This window comes from Quercus robur, chromosome 2 (assembly GCF_932294415.1).
Source record: "Quercus robur chromosome 2, dhQueRobu3.1, whole genome shotgun sequence".
NCBI lineage: Eukaryota > Viridiplantae > Streptophyta > Magnoliopsida > Fagales > Fagaceae > Quercus > Quercus robur.
The window spans coordinates 17,205,211-17,224,738 of record NC_065535.1 but is presented as its reverse complement, the minus strand read 5'-3'; the positions used below and the strand labels follow the sequence as shown (position 1 = coordinate 17,224,738).

Here is a 19,528-nt window from a genome sequence, read left to right as displayed (position 1 = left end):
GGTTATTGGTAGGTGAAAAAGTGATATGAATGGTGGGTTTAGATGAAAATCAGTAAGAATTAGACACAACAATAGTTTGTAAGACTATCTATATGTATTATTTAAGAATCCTGTTAATAAATGCCCTTAAGAAATTTGTATTTTTTAGAAGACCCTTAGAGTATTGTTAATTGATTATTATAAGAAATTTTTTATATCATTTTCATAGAAAATATAAAAAAAATTATTTTAAAAAATCAATTTTTTTTCTTCTTTTCCTTAACTTTACCCATTATTTAAGGACAAAGTTTGATGTTTCCAAAATTATTGCTTGACAAATTATAAAACTATCCACAGTATTATTTAAACAAGTTATGTGACTAAAATTACATATAAATTATCTTTTCAATCGTCACATGATAGGTTGATGCAAAATATCTCTATTAAATATGTTTTGAGCTAAACTTTTTTTACTATTTAAGCAAGTTATCTAACTAAAATTATATAGTTACTTTTTCATGAGAAATTGAAAAAAGTTGTCAAAAAAAATTCAATCACTTTTTTTATTTTTTCACAAAAAATTTCTTAAAATGGTTTTCTATGCACAAATTATAAAACTATCTAGTCTCGCCACTTAATGGGAAGATTGCTTCAAAAATCTGTTTCACACTAAATTTTTTTTCAACAACAAACAGAAAGAGTCGCACGCTACAATTTTGTGGTATGGAACGAGCCAAAGAGTCAAGCAGATCCACTGGAGGCTGGAGCATACACATGGGCATGGGTGGTACTGGTAGTTGGTCAATTTATTGAAAAAATTAAAAATTGAAAACACCACTACCACATGACATGACCACTCGGCAGCTTAACTAATCTTACACACCAACAAAAAAATAGACATCCGAAGCCGACTCAGCCTTAATAGCGACTAAATTTGGGTTGGCTTTTCTACTCATCCATTAGTCACTTGCCATTTGCCTTCCAACCCAGTTCCCCACACAGCCATGAGTCTCGTCGTTGCCGTTGGAGCTGGAGTTGGAATTGGAGCTGGTCAACCGTTTTTTCATAGAGGCAGAGGCAGAGGCAGAAGCAGAAGAGTTAGGTTATTTAAGACTAGAGCAGCTCTGGTTGAATCGAGACCAAGAATTGTGCCTGCTGCTGTTACTGTGAGAGATGACAACAACAACAACAACAGCAACAGCGATAACTCACAGCTTATCTATAGAAAAGGCCTGGATCGAGCCAAAGATATTCAGGCCGAGGCTAGAGCCATGGCTCGTGCCGCCAATGCCACCGTCTATAGCCCCCAACTTCTTGCCCTCAAATACAACACTCGCCCAATCAAGGTTTTCTTCAATTTCGTCAACTATGTGATATATATTGTCTGAATACTATGTGATTATTGGTTATGATTGTTTGTGATTAGGTATTGCGGAGGACTCTGCAAATTTTGATTGCGATGGGTTCGTTTGGGTTAAAGCTAGCGATAGACCAAAGGAATGGTGTGCTGAATCAAAATAAAAGATTGAGGGCCACTGAGCTGAGACGAATTTTCACTCGATTGGGTCCTACTTTTGTGAAACTGGGTCAGGGCTTGTCCACTAGGCCTGATATATGTCCACCTGAGTATCTCGAGGAGCTCTCTGAACTTCAAGTATGATGAAAATTTATTCTTTCCTTTTTCAATTTTGAGGAAAGCTTGTTTCTGTTGGTTTACTTTACGTAATTAACTTAATTTTAAAGTTTAGGCTTCACATATCATAGGATAAGTGAAATTTATGGTATTAAATTCACGTGATCTTGTAAAGTAATCTAATTTATTGGTTAAAGAAATGTAACTCACATTACTCTTTCATGTATGGGTCCAGTGGCATAATGACATTGTTCTATTTATATGATGCTCTTAAATTTGTCTAAATGATGTTGATTTCTATTAAATTCATTTAATTGTATGTTTTAGATTAGGTTAAAATTAAGAAATATATCTTGCCATAACTTAGAGGTCAAGACTTGGTTCAATGGCAAGTGCCTTGTACCAAAAGCAACGGGGTCGTGGGTTTGACTCTGGGAATCAGCTTCTTCGGCTGCCTAACAGTTACCTCTCCGAGTCCCCGAGTCTTGAAAAAATTATGTGGTTTTGTGCCGTTTATTTGACGAAGTTATGCAAATCAGGTGAAAGTTCATTAAACAAAGAATTTGAGTTTTGTGGTGAAATCCTTTGTCGTGGTTTCTACTCCATAGACAAATATGTTGAGATTTATATTAGATGCTAAGACAAATATCACTCTTATTTGTGACTGAGCAGGATGCTTTACCGACATTCCCAGACGAAGAGGCATTTGCATGCATTGAGAGGGAGTTGGAACTATCACTTGACTCCATTTACTCATCCATATCTCCACAACCAATTGCAGCGGCAAGTTTAGGTCAAGTTTATAAAGCTCAACTGAAGTATTCTGGACAGATTGTTGCTGTAAAGGTGCAACGCCCGGGTATTGAAGAAGCTATAGGACTTGACTTCTACCTGATAAGAGGTCTAGGATTTCTAGTAAATAAATATGTTGACATAATTTCCAGTGATGTCGTTGCACTTATTGATGAATTTGCGAGCAGAGTTTATCAAGAGCTCAACTATGTGCAGGTTAGTATTGTTGTTAAAAAGACACAGCATTTGGTCACTAAAGCCTTTGATATCGTATTTGTATAAGATTCTTTCGGGGTTGAATGATAATTTTGACAGGTCACTGCAGGAGGGTCAGAATGCAAGGCGGTTTAAGAAATTGTATGCTGACAAGGAAGAAGTCCTTGTCCCAGATATTTTCTGGGATTATACCAGTGGCAAAGTATTGACAATGGATTGGGTTGATGGAGTCAAATTAAATGAGCAAGCTGCCATTGAGAAACAAGGATTGAAGGTTTTAGATCTGGTGAACACAGGTATACAATGCAGCCTCAGACAGCTACTCGAGTACGGATATTTTCATGCAGATCCTCATCCTGGTAATCTCTTGGCAACACCGGATGGAAAGCTTGCCTTTCTGGACTTTGGAATGATGAGTGAGACACCAGAAGTAGCAAGATCTGCTATTATTGGTCATGTTGTTCACATGGTGAATCGAGATTATGAAGCTATGGCTCGTGATTACTATGCTCTTGATTTCTTGTCACGTGATGTAGATGTTTCTCCAATTGTACCAGCACTTCGAAACTTCTTTGATGATGCACTTAATTCAACTGTGAGTGAACTAAACTTCAAAACGATAGTGGATGGTCTGGGTGCTGTTTTATATCAATATCCATTTAATGGTGAGTCAATACTGGTCTTGTCAATGACTTTAAAGCCTTAATCTGTAAGTTTCTTTAAATCTGTACAATTACACAGACTTTGGCAATGAACCCTGTTTAATTAGTTTCAAAGTAGCCAACGAATGTAGTGGATCTTGTAGCTGATTTGGTTATGATTCATACTCTAGAATTTGATGTAGTGGGTATTGTGCTCCATTTTGTTGATTCCTTGCTTGTCCTGGAAATAATTAATAATTATCTCCTATTTGGAAGGGAAAAAAGTAACATAATATTGATTTCTTTGAGTTCACAAGATCTTATTTTTTGCAATCTGAGAACAGCATAGTTGTACTGATTTAAAGAAGCTAAAGCTTTCCACACTACTCTTTTCTTTCTTTCTTTTTTCTTTCTCTGGAATTTGATGCCATGGCTTGTTATTGCAGTCCCAGCATATTATGCATTGATATTGAGGTCACTCACCGTACTGGAAGGTTTAGCACTATATGCTGATCCTAATTTCAAGGTGCTGGCAGCATCATATCCATACTTTGCTAAAAGGCTTTTAACAGATCCAAACCCATATCTCAGAGATGCTCTTATTGAGCTGCTTTTTAAGGACGGGAAGTTTAGGCATGCCTTTTTGTTTCTATCTTAACTTTGTACTTCTTCTGGTTTGATTGGATGTTGTTTGGTTTTATAGACCCACCTGAAACCAAGTTTTATTTTGGCTCATTGCAGGTGGAATAGACTTGAAAATCTACTGGTACAGGGAAGAAAAGATAGAGATTTTTCTGCAAAAGATGCTTTACAACCAGTGTTGAAGCTATTGTTGGGTCCAGATGGTGAAGAGCTAAGGAAACTAGTAATTAAAGAAGCAGTCCGTGTGAATGAAGCTTTTGTTTTAGGCACAGCTATTGATACCTACAATTCTATCCCTGATCTTATGAGGACCCTAATGTTTAATGGTAATGCAACTGGACCTCTTATGATGAGTGACACTGAACGGGAAAGCATGATAGGGCTTCGAGATCAAGTGTTAAGGATATGGGTTCTTTTGCAATCTTCTGAAAATTTTGATCCAGCAATTTTACAGCCTATTTTACAGGTACAAACCATAATTTGCAGCATGACTGTCTTGTCTTTTTTTTTTTTTTTTTTTTATAACTCTTCCTAGTTTTGGTCGGATATGGTATTGAGAATAATAGGTTCATAAACATATATTTTTTATTTTTTAAATGCTTCGTAAGCATCAAAACAGTTGAAAAGGGGAATAACCACACTAGAACACACCAATGGTAAAAGATAACAAATCCTAAACTTTTGAAGCTTCCACCATTAATGATTAGGACACACAGCAATCCCTAAAACTTATATCTAGTGGGCATAATAGTTCTCCATATGTATCACTAGAATTGTTTTAATGTGATTTGTTAGCTTTGTCGTCAGCACATAGGCTTCATGTTCCTTTATCTTCCATTGCCAAATTCACTTGATGATTAAGATATTCATTACCATCACAACCCTTTTTACTGAACTTTAAACATATATCCTACCATCTGCAATTTATCTCTCTTAACTCCTATTTTTTAGATGATTTAATCAGTGAATTCAGCTTTTTTGAGCCTTTTCTTGCCTACATCAAGTAGCTTGAATAGACTTTGGAAGAGAGAGAGAGAGAGGGGGGGGAGGGGGGGGGGGGGTGGGGCAAGGATTGAGGTCTTCAAGTTTGGTTTATAGCTAAGATTAGATGTGGTGATGACTACAAAGAATTCTGATCCAAGGCTTTTGAAAAATGGCCAAATCATTAATTTAATTTTAATTAGACTCTTCAAACTAAATTTATTACAACAATAACTAAGCCTTAGTTCCAAAAATTTTAGGTTGGCTATGGATCATTAACAAACTAAAAAGGGTCAGCCACATCTATTCTAGTGACCTAGTGTCATTAGTCATTACTGTATCTTCCGCGAAAATCCACAAAAAGTGGTCAATTACTATGTGCTTTGTTAGCAGATATACATATAAGCTAACCTAAAGAACACACTTCTATATTGGATCATTCTTTCTTTTCTTTATTGGTGAGTTTGTGGCTTTCACCTCCTATGAACAAGGCATCTAATTTATTTTGTTACTTGTAAAACATAGATCTATTCTCATCTTTTGCACCTCAAAAAGATAGATTAAGTAAATCATATCATTTTTGTTTAGAATTTTATCCTTATAGCACTTACATTAGAATCATCATTTTGTAACACAAATGCTATCTATGTATTAATATCTTAGAAAAACTTATTTATATTTGTTTTTAAAGCTAATTGTTGAAGCATATGTGAGCAGGTGCTTCAGCAACCTGAGGCACGCAGTCTAGGGGGTCGTGTTATTGGTGGCATCACTCAACGTCTTGCTGCACGCTTACTGCAACAAGTACTCCGGGTTCCGACAACTGCTTCTGCTACAACCTTGTGACAATTGAAACAGTTTTTGGGTGGGGTGGAAGATGTATGTTAATATATTTCATGTCAACCATGATTAAAAAAATGCCTGCCACTATCTTCTTCCCATACTTAAATACTATCAATACTTATAAAAATAAATAAATACTATCAATTGATAAAATGAAAAAGTAAAAATCACTTCTGGGATGTAAAAATGTGTATATGGGGTTGAGCAGGAAAGTTCTTCAAATTAATTTTGTCATGTAAACAAATTTTTGCTTCATAGCTCTCTTACAGAACGTGTAGACATGCATGGATGTCAACCCATTGTATTACATTCCATGTAGCATTTGAAATTAGTTTAATTTAATTTGTAGACTATCTAAAGACTTTTTATATTAACACTTTGTTATGATCATTTTACAAGATAGCATGACCAGTTATTTGATGATAGAATAAAATTGGCCTCTCACGGTTTCACCTCTGGCTACAAATGAGAATCATTATCTGAGAGGAGTAAAGTTCTGGACAAAACAATTCTATGGACGTGGAAACAAACTTAGTCATAGTTTTATAACACGAATTATATGACAAAGTGCGCTTGTTTAGCATAAAAAGGTTCATAAAACAGGATTCTTGTTTGATGACCTAAACTTAATTTTTTTTTAATGAGGATGGATGTCACAATTCAAACCCGTATAATATGAATTTAACTGCATGACCAATGGCAAATAAAGTTATTAAACCCCTGAAAATAATAAAAAGTCCAGAATAAAATATATAAAAAATCTTGAAAGTAATTCAAGTCATAAATAAAAAGCCATCAAAGCTCTCAAAAGCTCTATCTTGGGACAATGCTCTTTTTCAACCATCAAGTTTGTTTGCTCTCTTCTTCTTAAAAAAAAAATTAATGATAATTCGATGGTTACAATGAGAAAGAGAGGATTCAAATCTTGCTTCTCCTCGTAAAGGAAAACAAACAATGTCACTAAGTTAAGAGGTTCTTGACATCAAGTTTGTTTACCAGATCATCATCAAAATAATTCTTTGAGACTCTTTAAGTTCATTTATCAAGAAGTTCCCTCATATAAGTTTTTTTTTTTTTTTTCAAATGAATACTTTAAGTTGATAACATCATAATAAGATCAGGAAGCAAATGCAGACAAGTAAAATTCTATTCTCAAATAATCTGTTCTTTAAGACAGACCCTTCAAGCTCAGGCATGCACCATGAAGGCATAAAGGGGGAAAACCCCCCATTATTCCTGTTTCTAAATGCTATGCACCAAGGAGACTTAAGGTCATTCTCAATAATTCGTAAAAATTCTCTGAAAATAACTAGGGCTGTGCAAGATTACATAAATAATACCATCAGATCCATTTCTCAAATTCTGATGGTTGAATCATCCCTAAAATTGAATATCATTAAATCGCATTGTCCATAACTAATTTCACTAGTTCCATAGTTTAACTTCAAAATCAATTTGTCCCAAGTAACATAGTAACCAGACTACATTACTTGACATCATTAATTTGAAAAAAAGGGTGAAAGGAGAAAAAGGAAAAATAATAAAAAAAAGAGAAAAATATGAAGTGTCATTAGGTGCACCATCTTCAGACAGGCCTTTAGTGCCAATTTGTGCATCATGGATTTATAATAACCTCCATCACTATTTTTTGTTTCACTTTTTCCTATTAAAAAAATAATATTTAAAAAATAAAACCCTCTGTCACTATTGGAGCAACTTGTAAACAAAGAGGAAAACCACAAGGACAAGAGTTATCCCTCAGTGAAGTGGTCATTTCTTTAAGCTATATATTACTTTCTGGCTTTTATGTGCTAGCAGCATGTATGCCTTGACAAGTTCCTCCTTGATCATGAAAAGTACAGAAGCTGCAAAAACACTCTGTACTATCTTAGTGCTCATTCCCTTGTAAAAGCCAGGCAATCCTTCATAGCGGATCATTTTAATGATTGCATCAAGAGTACCTGTGCTACAAAGATATCAGTTAAAATTCTGCGTACCATAAGAACTAATGGTCTCTTTACATTTAAAATGTAGAGAATAGCAAAAATTGTGCTTCTTAAAGCTGAAATTTAAAATTCTCTCTTTGTATGCTAGGTAATTTTATTCTCTTTTGTTCCCCCAAGAATCCAGGTCACCTATTGTTGAATAAATTAGAACACCAACAAGAAGCTGAACACATAAGGACTTAAATGGAATCACAGTGAACCAGGAAATATTTTGCAAATAATAATACTAGTAAAAAATGGTATGTCTAATCAGTACAAGGGTTGGTCAGCCATTTTTTTTTATTATCCCCACTTGAGAAATTAAATAGAAGTAGAAAGACAGTGGGGGCACTCAAATCCCAATAATTTTAGGAGAAAAATCTTGAGAATACAAAACCATGATAATTCTTACCTACACTAGAACACAGTTGTAATTTACAGCTCATTATCAAGTACAGAGTTGTTCCCATAGTATTTCCTTCACCTGTCATCTTCCTCTATCTTCACATCCCTGAATACTTAGATTTGTGTGTATACCAAAGCTATAAATACCATACCATTTCAGCCAAAATATATCATAGCTATTACCAAACCAATACATATTAATTAAAGAGGTAACATAGAGGATGGTTTTGGATAGGACGGAATGGCAAAAGGAAATTCATGTGACCGACCTCGATTAGTCTATTGAGAATCCATAATTGACCTCAAAGTTTTGAGACTCATAAGGGTTTGTTGTTGAGTATAAATCTCACCAAACGTTACAATTTAATATTTCCCATTAAACAGATTCAGAATGTAGCCTAAGCCTAATAAATACCAGCATAGCCAATATTACTCTACCAGAATCAATTTTGAAGTTATATATATATATATATATATATAACTTTCAATGAATAGTAAATTTCAATTTTTATCATAGAAGTATTTCAAGCATCTAGTGCCTGACCAAAGAAAATTACAGCATCCTCCCTTATGTTTGATGATCTTACAACAACCTCTCCCTGGTTTGGGATATTGCAACAATTTTTATTCTCGTAATGTAAGAGTAGGTAGTGCTTTGTTATCTTACCATAATTTATATTCTAATTGATCAATTTTGTAGAATATTTTAAAAAACACATCAAATTTTTGGACAACCAAGAACAAAAGAAAGGTCAAACCAATCGATTAAGTAAATCTTTTGCAATCCATTTATTAACTTGGACAGACCATTATGATCCAAATTATTTCTTGATGCAGGCATGAGGAGATATCAATTAAGAAAACTAATTGGACAAACAGATTATGAGGTTTTGTGTGCCTACATCCGAGAAAAGGAGGTAAAAACCAAATATTAATGACAAAAATCATCTTGCCTCGCCTCTTCAAAACTGAAACCCAACAAGCCCATCCATAATAGAAGTAATGCCCCAGACAAGATATATATATATATATATATATATATAAAATGAAAAAATTAAAGTCAGCCAATTGTAATACTAACATCTCTGGCAAAATTAGAAAAGTGTGTACCACCTGACAGAAGAAGCTCAATCCATCATTCAATTTTGGTGTATTATTTTATATATGGACCAAGCTAGCAGTCTGAAGATAACAATGAGAATGAAGAACAGATACTGAAAATTTTTGGAGGGAAATTGAAAAAAAAAAATATGGCTCTTCATTGAAATGCAAACCTGAGTATCTTAATGAGATATTCCCACCAATCTCCTGCTTTGCTTGCAGCCTCGACTGCATAGGCATTTGAAGTGACACAATCAAGAAGCTTCAAATAGGAGAAGTTATTGCAAAAGCATACTATGGCAGTCTGGATGCCAAGTAATGAAAAAATTTCAATGTTTTGATTGACAAGCCTAATGGAAAGGTAAGTAATACAAATTTAAATGAGAGAAATGAACATGTTGAGAGTTTTATTTCAATCTGATATAAGATAATATGATACAGAAGACTTTTCAGCCAAACCAACTTTACATGAAGAACTTTTTTCTTTATCTTGCTCAACAGAGTAATATTACAAAGCAGACTAGTGGACTTCACCTTGACAACTAACAAGGGGTACGTTGAGACAGTTGCTCCCAGCTTTGCAATGGCCCCTAATAGAAAAACCTTTTCACAAGAGAATTAAAATTAACAGAGAGATATAGAGAGAGAAAGTTTTTTTTTTTTGTGGGGTTGGGGGGGGGGGGGGGGGGCTTAATTCCATAAAATGACAAAAAAAAATGAGACCAATTAGCAAAAGACGGTACTTTGCATCTTCCAACTCAAACATTTGAAAGGGATCTTATACCTCCCAAGCAGCTACATTTGTTGATCCCTGCTTGTTTGTAGCACGCTTTGCCCTTAGATGTTTTAACGAGCTCTCATAAATCATGAACTGAATTGAAGGATTGCACACCTGAAAACAAGATTACTTGTTACACCTGAAGTAATTCAATTGTGCAAGTTGAGTTTATTCAACTATCCATAAAGGCTAACCATAATAAGTGTTGGAACAATTCCTTTCCAGAATCCAGTAATTCCTGCTTCGTTATAAACCTCACGTGCCTAGCCAGTAATGCACATTTAGAACAGTAAGAAGAAGCAATATAAAAATCAATAAATGGATAAAAAAATATATAAAAACCAAAAGCACTAGTGCAATGAAGGGTAAGAGGTTAATGACAAAGCTTGAAAGAAGAGGAAGGGCAAATACACAGCTAAACATAATAAAATCCTTGAATCCACAAGAAAAACTCTGGAACAAAGAAATATTATTGATGAATGCTAAGCCGCAATTTTTATTTTAACATAGGACAAGAAAATTTAGTTTCTAATTAAAAATATATCTAAACAACCCCCAATTAATACAATATCATAAAAGGACTCTGGTTTTAAATAGGGAAACCTAAAAACAACTAAAATCAAGAAAACAAAACCTTATTCCAAAAATTACATATTTTAAAAGTAAAAGGAAAAAGCTTCCAATGATGCGTACATCTTTCCTCATACCCTTCCGCTTGAAACGAACTTGTCCTTGAGTTATCATTCAAAAGTGACAGTTGAATTTGTCCTAACCAACAAAATAAACATTTTGAGCTGCATCCTAATCCTTTCATCTTCTTACCAAACTTACAATCCACCAGTTGAGTTAAACTAGAATTCGAAATTGAGAAGATCCATCAAATTGGATTCAACAACCAAATCAGATCTTTCAACCCTGACAGAATCAATATGATGTGATACTATGTTAGCAAAATCAATCGGATCCTTGGGCTTGTAGGGTTATAGGCGTACCTAAGGACTTGATTTCAATAAAATCTTGCAATTTTCTCAACAATCTCAATATCATGATCTTTTTCTATAGCAAAATCTTCATGAATCTTCTCAATAACCTCCATCTTTTTCTCTATGATGTCATTATAATTTACAACCTTCCATTTATGACAAGACTTCTTCAGACTTTGGTAAGACTTGATCTTCTATAATATTTTATTTTGATGGTTGAATGCATAACTCATTTACATACAAATTTTTTGGTCAATAATCTTGATTTGGTGCGTGAGTGAAGATTTCCAATATAATCCCCTTTATATGAATTCACTTGCCCATAATCCCCACGTGTTTTTTATATAATATTTAAATAATAATACATGGAAAAAGAAATTGAAAAGACTTCTTTTTTTTTTTTCATCCTTTGCTAAAAATGAATTTTGTACTTACTTGAATCACCTTATATTTCATAACACCATTCTGCCAAAACACTCTTTAATGTATTGCACACAAGATTAACTTTATCCTCTTCATGGATCTCTCAATACACCGCTTCACATACTATGCATGGGGTGGGAGTGGAAATGGATTAAAGCTATGGGATTATTTCTCCAAATTTGTTAGATTTATCATTGGTGACAGCGAAAGAGTGAGTTTTCAGCATGACAATATGATGTGCAGATGAGGGGTCAAAATTCTTTTTTATAAACTTTTCAGATTCTAATTGATAAAACTGCAAAGGTGTGTGATTATTATATAGATGTTATAGGTGGAGCAATGCATTGGAATCCTATTTTGCGAGGCCAATTCAAGATTGGGAATTGGAGTCGGTCAATGCCCTTTTTTATTTATTTTATATGGTTAGGATCCATATTCTGAAGGAAGATAAGGAGTATTGGAAACTAAATAGAAATGGTTATTTTACCATCTACATGTAAGGTTTTGGGAAGGACTACTAGTTCTGATTTTCCTTAGTGGAAGGCTATCTAATGAATGAAGGTAGTAATTTTTGGATGTATTGCGTCTCTAAGGAAAATTCTCACAGCAGTAAATGGGGATAGTCATTGTGGATAAGTGGAAATACAAGGAAAGATAGGGTACAAAATGAATAAATTTGTTTAAAGATAATGGTAGCTCCTTTTGATGAAAAAATGATGAAAAGTTGTTTAGATGATATGGTCATTTGCGAAGAAGAGCAATTAATACACAAATCAGGGAGAATGATTTGATTCAAGTTAAGGAAATGAAGATAGAGAAAGAGAGGATGACCTAAATATCACGAGTAAGAGGAGTAAAAATAGCATACTAACTAAGGGAGTAATAGAGGGTATAATTTTGGATAGGATATATTGGTAGAGAAGAATACATATGGCTGTCTTTGATTAGTCTGTTGAGGATTCATAACCAACCCAAAGTATTGGGACTAAGGCTTTTTGTTGTATCTCATCAAAGAATGAAATTTTTTCACGTCTAGGAACAAGTCACGAAGTTGACTGAGTGAAATCTTCAGTACGATTTTTCCTATTGCTTCCACTATTCCTATTTGCATAATTCTTGACCAATAAACAAATCTGGCCATCCAATGGATCGTAATGCTACCTTTTAAACTTTCATAAAAGCTTAAATAGCCTATATCCTTGATTATCTTCAACAAATTAGTTGTCATCAGCTTTGCTGTTTGGCTACCAGTCCATGCTAACCAAGGTCTGATACTACCTAAAAAATCATGAAAATGGAGGAAGGAACCTGACTAAACTCTAGAAAAACCTGGAATTCACACAAAAAACTTTATAATCCACAAGAAGAAAGAGAAATTCTCATATAAATATTATTGATGAATGTTGAACTCTAATTTTCATTTTACAGCATACAGGGAAATTTAATGGTTCCAAGAAACTTAATTTAGCAAAAACTATTTCCAAAAAAATTATAATGACGTGTCATTGACAAATATCATGAGATTTGTTAGGTTGATATGATGTTAAAATTTTGGAGTTTATAGCCTAAATAAGTGGCACACAAGAGAGAGAATGAGAGATTCCTCAGACACTAGGAAAACAAACCTAAACAATATATCCAACCACCACTTCTTTAGACCCATTAAATAATTCAAATCATAAATGGAAAAGATTTATCAAGTAATATTTAGACTTCAAAGAACTCATTATTTAAAAATTTAAATGCTCTCCAGAACATTTTTGTGTCAAATGGTATAATCAATAGCAAGCTGACAACCTTCTGCTTTATGTGACAACTCTCATGATCTGACACATCCCAAGCCATGCTAACCTAAGCTCCAAAATATGGACACACAAACTTTTTTACATATTGGTTTTACTCTACTAGATATCGAAACCTTATGCTTCAACGTAAATGGTACTAGGAATATTACAGTTGCTTCAACTTTGTAAAACTGTAACCAATGTCATGCAATTTAAATAATTTAATCTTCGAGTCAACACCAGTATCAGCTTGTGAATATCAATCTTTCAATTTTCTAATTGTCAATAGTAAGTTGTAATTTTCAAAGACCAGCATGTGTATCTTACTTGGGAGAGATTATTATCTCAATTATTGAAAATTTAGGCCTTGGCCCACACTGATGTTCAATTAATCCAAGCAGAAGAGTTAACAGCACCACAGAGTTATCTGAATATCAATCAGAGAGTTGTTTATGAGTCTATATCTATCAATGATCTATTTAGGTGAATAGAGTTAGAACTAATAGATTTCAGGCTGAGAGCTTAAACGTGACAGTTAAGCTTGCAAGCAAAGCAAGATTGTCAGAGGACTCCATTCCCTGAGATGATATCTTTCAAAATATATCTCAAGACACAACTACTCTTCCTGTTTACCATATCCCTGCAACAAGTCTGCTTAGCCTCATTACTGAAACTTTAACTAACTGAAAACAGAATTATTTCAGCACTGGCAGAGATAATATTATGTACCATTTTGCACCTTTGAAATATTTGAAGTGTGTTCTTAGAGGTTGAATCACTAATGAAATCGATTTAGAAGCAACCATAAATTCAAAAAGATAGGTCATCTTGCAACCAAAAAACCAAAAGAATAAAATGGGAAGGAAGAACCAACCGCATGTACAGTTCCATATGGACAAGGTTTTTCTGAATCAAGTTCAGCCAATTTTTCTTGCAAAGTTGAGTCTATCAAACCACTTTCAGAACCTTCCATCAATATGGCCTCCCTTCTTGCCTCCATAATCTTTCTTTCAGCTTGAGTGTGTGTCTAAAACCATATCAAAGAAGGAAAAATATAAAAGATACAGGGGAGAGAGAGAGAGTCATTCATTGAGTCTTTATAGCATTGTAAAGCATATTAAAGTGCTTGTATTGAGGAGTCCATAATCTAATTAAATCAATTAAAGGTTATAACGGATTCTATAGAAGCACTCAATTTCAGAAAAATTATCCTTCTCATATCCATCAAAACACTGTGTGTGTGTGTGTGTGTGTTCATGTGTCTGCCTGTGTGTCTGTGCTTTTCAGTAGTTATGAAACAGGCTGACAATGAACTTGAAATTCCATAATGATACTTACAATAAAATAATGACAGATAAATGCAAATGGCTGTTTGCAGCATGACCATGGTTTAGCTATTAATTGCTTTCTTTTTTCTTTTTCATTTTCTATTGGTAAGTTACACATGCATCTAGTGGGTCTCAAACCAATCCTCCATCCCAATGTTATGGAGGGAAAGGTCAAAAGTGTGCCATATGAGTTAGAGACCTTGGCTAACAATTTAATTGCTCCTATAAGATTTTAATTACTAAATGAGCAGCAAAGTACCCTGGAGTAGAATCTATGAATAAATCAATGCAAACACCATATTCAAGGTTTTAACTTAAAGCATTAGTCTAAGATTGAAGTTTTTTAAACCAGTAGTATATATAAGCACTCAAAAATTTGAAGGCACCTGCATACGAGTCACAAGAACCCAGATAGGATTTGTGAACAACACATTCAAGGAGCTGCAAGATAAGACATTTTGAGAAGTTATTATTCAAAGAAAAACCTAGTCATTATAAATAAGAAGGTAGGACTACCTCTACCCGTTCAAACTAAATCCTGACTTCAACTATCACTCATGTTATAGCCAGACAGGCACTGATTAACTCCCAGTCTTGACTCAACAAAGCTCTCACATAAACCTCCAAACTCCCATAATATATAATTACTATGAAGAGAAAGTAAAGTAAGGGACTACTTCTGTTTCAATGCCATAAGAAAGGATTCTATACCCAGCAATAGCTGCCACAACAAGCCAAGAGAACATGCCAACAGTACCATCCCCACGTCCTTTATCTCTACGGGCAGCTGCAATGGCCACTGCCTTGTTTTTGAAAACCTGATAAAAATAGTAATAAATTCCCTGGCAGCATAAGAAGAAAATAGTTAGATCAAGGCAAAAGAATAGGCAAACTGATAATGTCACAGACATGGATACAATCTTATTCTTTATTAATAGGTATGTATACTGTGGTACAACAACAACAACAAAGCCTTAATCCCAAAAATTTGGGGTTGGCTATGGATCCTCAAAAAATTAGCTAGGGTCGGATGTATATGTACTGGGGTACACAGGAATATTTATATTGTCATAAAATGTGGATTTCTTGACATTTTTAACTTCTAGAATTGGCTCTAAAACAGCCTGCTGCTTGCTGCTCATTGAGTAGATTGCTTAGGCCTTAGGGAGTTAGGGTAGTTCATCCTTAAGGAACCTCCTCACTTTCTTCAACCATAATGCTTTCCTACCTACATCAGCCAGCTTTATGCAGCCAAGAAATGTGCAAAACTAGTTAACTCGTTGTTGAACAATATGCAGAGACTACGTAGGCTGTTAAAAGGAGTGTTCACAGCAAATAGAAGTTTTTGGTAACCAAAAGAAGTATTCACCTCAGATTTTCCATTCATATAATTCAGATTTAATGATGCTTACAGGTTCTAGACAGATAATAACTTCTCTCGTATGTTCCTAGGCAGTTAAAGCTTAGTAATCTTAAGTATCTAAATCAAGATAATACTGAATGACATTGATAGTATGTTAAGTTCCCATTCTGCACATGAAAATCCACGAACTTGTAATGATAGAAATGTATCTAATATTCTAATTAAATGACTCCATGGACTACTTTCTCTTGGACTACTTTCTCTTGGAATCTTAAACCAGTTGGGCTGACTCACATCTTAATCCATACTATCAACTCAAACCATAGTGCTTTCAGTCCTAACCAAGATACTACCATCAAACCAACCTTGACAGACAGGAGACATCACTAAACATCAAGCTCTAGGCTGTCCTGAATCAAAGTCAAAGATCAAGCCCAGCTCTATTTTTGACCAGCAGTACTGAATACCTTTTGGAGCTATAAATCTAACACCATTATTACTACTTGAATACCACCATGACTACCCTATAGTTATCATGATCCAGGTCGTATAATCACATGCCTGCCAATGAGCAACAAGATATGTGCGTGTGGATGTGGCAGGGTGCGTGTGTGTGTGTGTTTGGTAAAATGAAAAGCCACTGAGTAGTGTCTTCTTCAATAGTGATAGTTTGACATCCTTGGAAGCATTATGATGATTATATTACTGAGCCCTTACATTGAGCTATTGAATTCGCTTTAGAAATCAATTGTAATCATCAATTAGTCTTGTTTTTCACCTGAAAATTGCATTACTCCCTCCTCCTCAATTTGTGTGCCCATCTTCTTTTATCTAACCTTTTGAAAAATATCAGTTGCTAGTTTCACATGAATTTTTTTATTGGTTAGTTTACACATGCATCCTGGGTTTTGAACCCACAACGTTACCCTCCACTTTTCTTATGCGGGGGAGGAGGTGTCATTTAAGCAAGAGCCCATTGGCCTGCCTTCAGATAAAAATAAAAGGTCACCATTAGTCTTTTTTGTTTATCCATCTTTGTGATCCCATCTTGGGAGTTAGGCTAATATCCTCTTGTTGAAAATGCTCAGTCTTACTCCATAATTCATTTTACTAAGCAATTTAAAGAAAGGAAAATAGCCATTTCACGATTTCAGTTTAAAATCACGCGTGTGTTAGCGGGTTTGTGTGTAATAGACAACACTCTAATTGAAGGTGCCCGTCCCCTGACATCTAAACGCCCTTCTCTGTCCCGAAAGATAAGTGGTCATAGTTACATTATTCTGCAAAAGCATTCATTATCCATAACCACTGTGAAATCAAAACAGTTACCAACTTTGTTGTCGAGATTTATTAATCCTGATATCAAGAATCAAGAAACTTTTTCACGTTACTATTGTAACTAAATAAAGAGGCAATTAGTGAGCTCTCCAGCTCAAATGACATAGGATAGTACTGAGTTATTAGGTGGTGGGTTCCAACACCCACAAGGCCACAACCTCGACAACAAATAATTAATAATTATTATTACAGTTGCCTGAGTGTGTACTGTGTACTATCTTATCTTCTGACAATAAAAAACTAATAAGAATTAGTGAATAACTACAGTGGCACACACTTATTCATCATTTACACATTCAATATACAATTATTAAAAAAAAGTATCGAATAGTTGATTTTAAAAATTAAAAAAAAAAAAAAGCAAAAGGGGGAAACCTGTGAAGCAGCAGTTCCGAACAGAGAAGGCTTAAGGCCACTATAAAGTCCTCCCCAACCTTCAGTTCTAATGACCTGACATCAAATACATTTCTTTTATTATTAAATAAATAATAAAAATAATCAAAAGTAAAAAATAAAAAAATAAAAAAGAAACCTGGAGGATTTGACGAAGCGTGCCAGGTGGAGGTTTTTTGGAAGCGGGCAAGTTCCCATGGGAATTACGTAACCCTTTCTTGGCTACTCTCTCTGTTTGTTGACGCGTATTCACCTGCAATTCCAATTAAAGTACTATTTTGAATTTTGAATTTTGAATTTTATCTTCTAGAAGAGAGTGTGCAGTGTGTACCGTTTGGAGGGGATAAGTGATAATCTGAGCAATGATACCACCTCCTGCTCCGGCCAGCCCATTCGCAACGGCGTTTGAGTTGTTCGACATAATTATATCACTATATCTCTATATCTATCTATCTATACTTCTAGATCTTGCCCGACCGATATTCTTTGCCTGCATATAGAAAATAGCTATGTTCTTAGTTCTTAGTAGGTAGTACTACTCCTGCTTACTACTATTACTATTGGTTAGGATTTTAACTGACTTAAAAGGACAGTTACACGAATCGGCCAACCGTTCAGAATTTCCGAATTCCGAGTCGAAGCTCGGAGGAAAGGAAGGACGAATAAAGCTGAGTTTGTAAAAATCCAACTAAGAGTGCATCGTTGTTTAACTCTACTGCCAGGAGTAGATAACAAATCCTGACAATATGGATTACATAATTTACATTTACGATTTAATACGTTCTTTTTCTCTTTTTCTTTTTTAATGGAATTTTTTTTATTAGGAAATTGTTTTTAGTTATAAATGAATCATAATGTAATATATTTTAACATTAAAAGTAATATCATATCTTCTTAATATTTTCTTAAAACATTAAATCCATTAAACTTAAAAATTTTAAGGGTAAGTTTGCATCAGCTTATCAGTTTATAGGCTGAGTTTTTATTTTTAGTTTTTATATACAACTTTTTAAAACTTTATTTTTTCACTCATTTTTTTATTTTATTTTTTTTTTAAAGTATAAGAATATTTTAACATATTTTCAAAAAAAAAAAAAACTAAATAAGTTGTTCCCAAACAAATAAGTATAATATTCATTTATATATAATATGATTTATGTGGGCGAGGTTGGGAAAATAATATTATTTATTAGTAAATTATTAAAGATAAAGATAAGGGTAGCGTTGTGATAAATTTATCTTGGAGAATAGCCTTTCTTTGAAAACTGTGTTTTGAAAACACGACTTCAATGTAAGATAGTGTTTTAGAAACACAATTTCAATAAAAAAAATTAATTTTAGTACATAAAAAATCATGTCTATTTTCAAATAAAAGCTATTTTCCAAAGCTATTTTTAATAACTGTAAATAAAGTAATATTATTTTTCCAAAAAATCCTATAATTTGTAGAATGTTTATATGGGGTAGTTCTTCTTCTTCTTATTTCCCTTTTTTAGCTAAAGTAGATTATATAGGGTAGTTTGTTGATGCTTATTTTGAGGCCCAGTACCAGGAAGAAGCCCAGTAATATGGGCAGAGAAGAGTTAGTGGATTGTTAGAAAAACCATTAAACCCGAATGGCATGAACAATGATTCATAAACCCATTAAGTACATAAATGGGCCTTGAGGAAAGCAAACGGGCCTAAAAGAACCGGGAGAGAGAAATAGTAAACCCATGGCCATTATGTGATGTAGAAAAGTGAGAATAGGCCGCAACAGGGCTGAAGTAATAAAGTAAGAAAGTAAGGGGTTGATGGAAAGGCCATAAACCCCAAGGATGAAGGATAAGGTAATTGGGCCAGGGAAGCCCAAAAGAGTTAATAAAAGCCAATGGGTATGTAGAATTAGAAATTGGGTCAAGGATGCACAAAGAAAGCAAA

The 19,528-nt window shown here is 34.2% G+C and overlaps 2 protein-coding genes across 4 annotated transcripts; one reads left to right on the top strand and one right to left on the bottom strand.

Annotated features, from left to right (window-relative positions):
* The first annotated feature begins 843 nt into the window (after positions 1-843).
* LOC126712696 (protein ACTIVITY OF BC1 COMPLEX KINASE 3, chloroplastic) lies at positions 844-6,101 on the top strand. Its single transcript, XM_050412141.1, has 7 exons — positions 844-1,325; positions 1,406-1,633; positions 2,285-2,620; positions 2,730-3,285; positions 3,708-3,894; positions 4,003-4,369; positions 5,602-6,101. Exons 1-7 carry the CDS (start codon positions 984-986, stop codon positions 5,728-5,730), a joined length of 2,145 nt encoding a protein of 714 aa, XP_050268098.1. The 5' UTR covers positions 844-983; the 3' UTR covers positions 5,731-6,101.
* Positions 6,102-7,057: 956 nt separating this feature from the next.
* LOC126712695 (peroxisomal nicotinamide adenine dinucleotide carrier-like) lies at positions 7,058-18,346 on the bottom strand. Of its 3 annotated transcripts, none has more exons than XM_050412139.1 (12): positions 18,220-18,346; positions 17,940-18,098; positions 17,748-17,861; positions 17,591-17,665; positions 15,226-15,356; positions 14,901-14,955; positions 14,061-14,213; positions 10,191-10,259; positions 10,003-10,110; positions 9,753-9,821; positions 9,392-9,446; positions 7,058-7,688 (listed from the first exon to the last, which is right to left on the bottom strand). In XM_050412139.1, the coding sequence occupies exons 2-12, from the start codon at positions 18,027-18,029 to the stop codon at positions 7,498-7,500; spliced, it is 1,110 nt and encodes a 369-aa protein (XP_050268096.1). In that variant the 5' UTR covers positions 18,030-18,098; positions 18,220-18,346; the 3' UTR covers positions 7,058-7,497. The 3 variants fall into 3 exon arrangements, with proteins under 3 accessions (XP_050268096.1, XP_050268094.1, XP_050268095.1); XM_050412137.1 differs by having other exon boundaries at positions 18,190-18,340; XM_050412138.1 differs by having other exon boundaries at positions 18,206-18,331.
* Between the last annotated feature and the right edge of the window lie 1,182 nt (positions 18,347-19,528).

Excerpts from the sequence above, each read along its gene's own strand:
- LOC126712696 (XM_050412141.1), top strand. The coding sequence starts at position 984 with ATGAGTCTCGTCGTTGCCGTTGGAGCTGGAGTTGGAATTGGAGCTGGT. Across the intron at positions 1,326-1,405 it reads ACAACACTCGCCCAATCAAG|GTATTGCGGAGGACTCTGCA; the intron begins GTTTTCTTCAAT and ends GTTTGTGATTAG. Across the intron at positions 4,370-5,601 it reads TTTTACAGCCTATTTTACAG|GTGCTTCAGCAACCTGAGGC; the intron begins GTACAAACCATA and ends ATATGTGAGCAG.
- LOC126712695 (XM_050412139.1), bottom strand. The coding sequence starts at position 18,029 with ATGTCGAACAACTCAAACGCCGTTGCGAATGGGCTGGCCGGAGCAGGA. Across the intron at positions 17,666-17,747 it reads CGCTTCGTCAAATCCTCCAG|GTCATTAGAACTGAAGGTTG; the intron begins GTTTCTTTTTTA and ends ATTTGATGTCAG. Across the intron at positions 10,260-14,060 it reads CATATGGAACTGTACATGCG|GCACGTGAGGTTTATAACGA; the intron begins GTTGGTTCTTCC and ends ATTACTGGCTAG.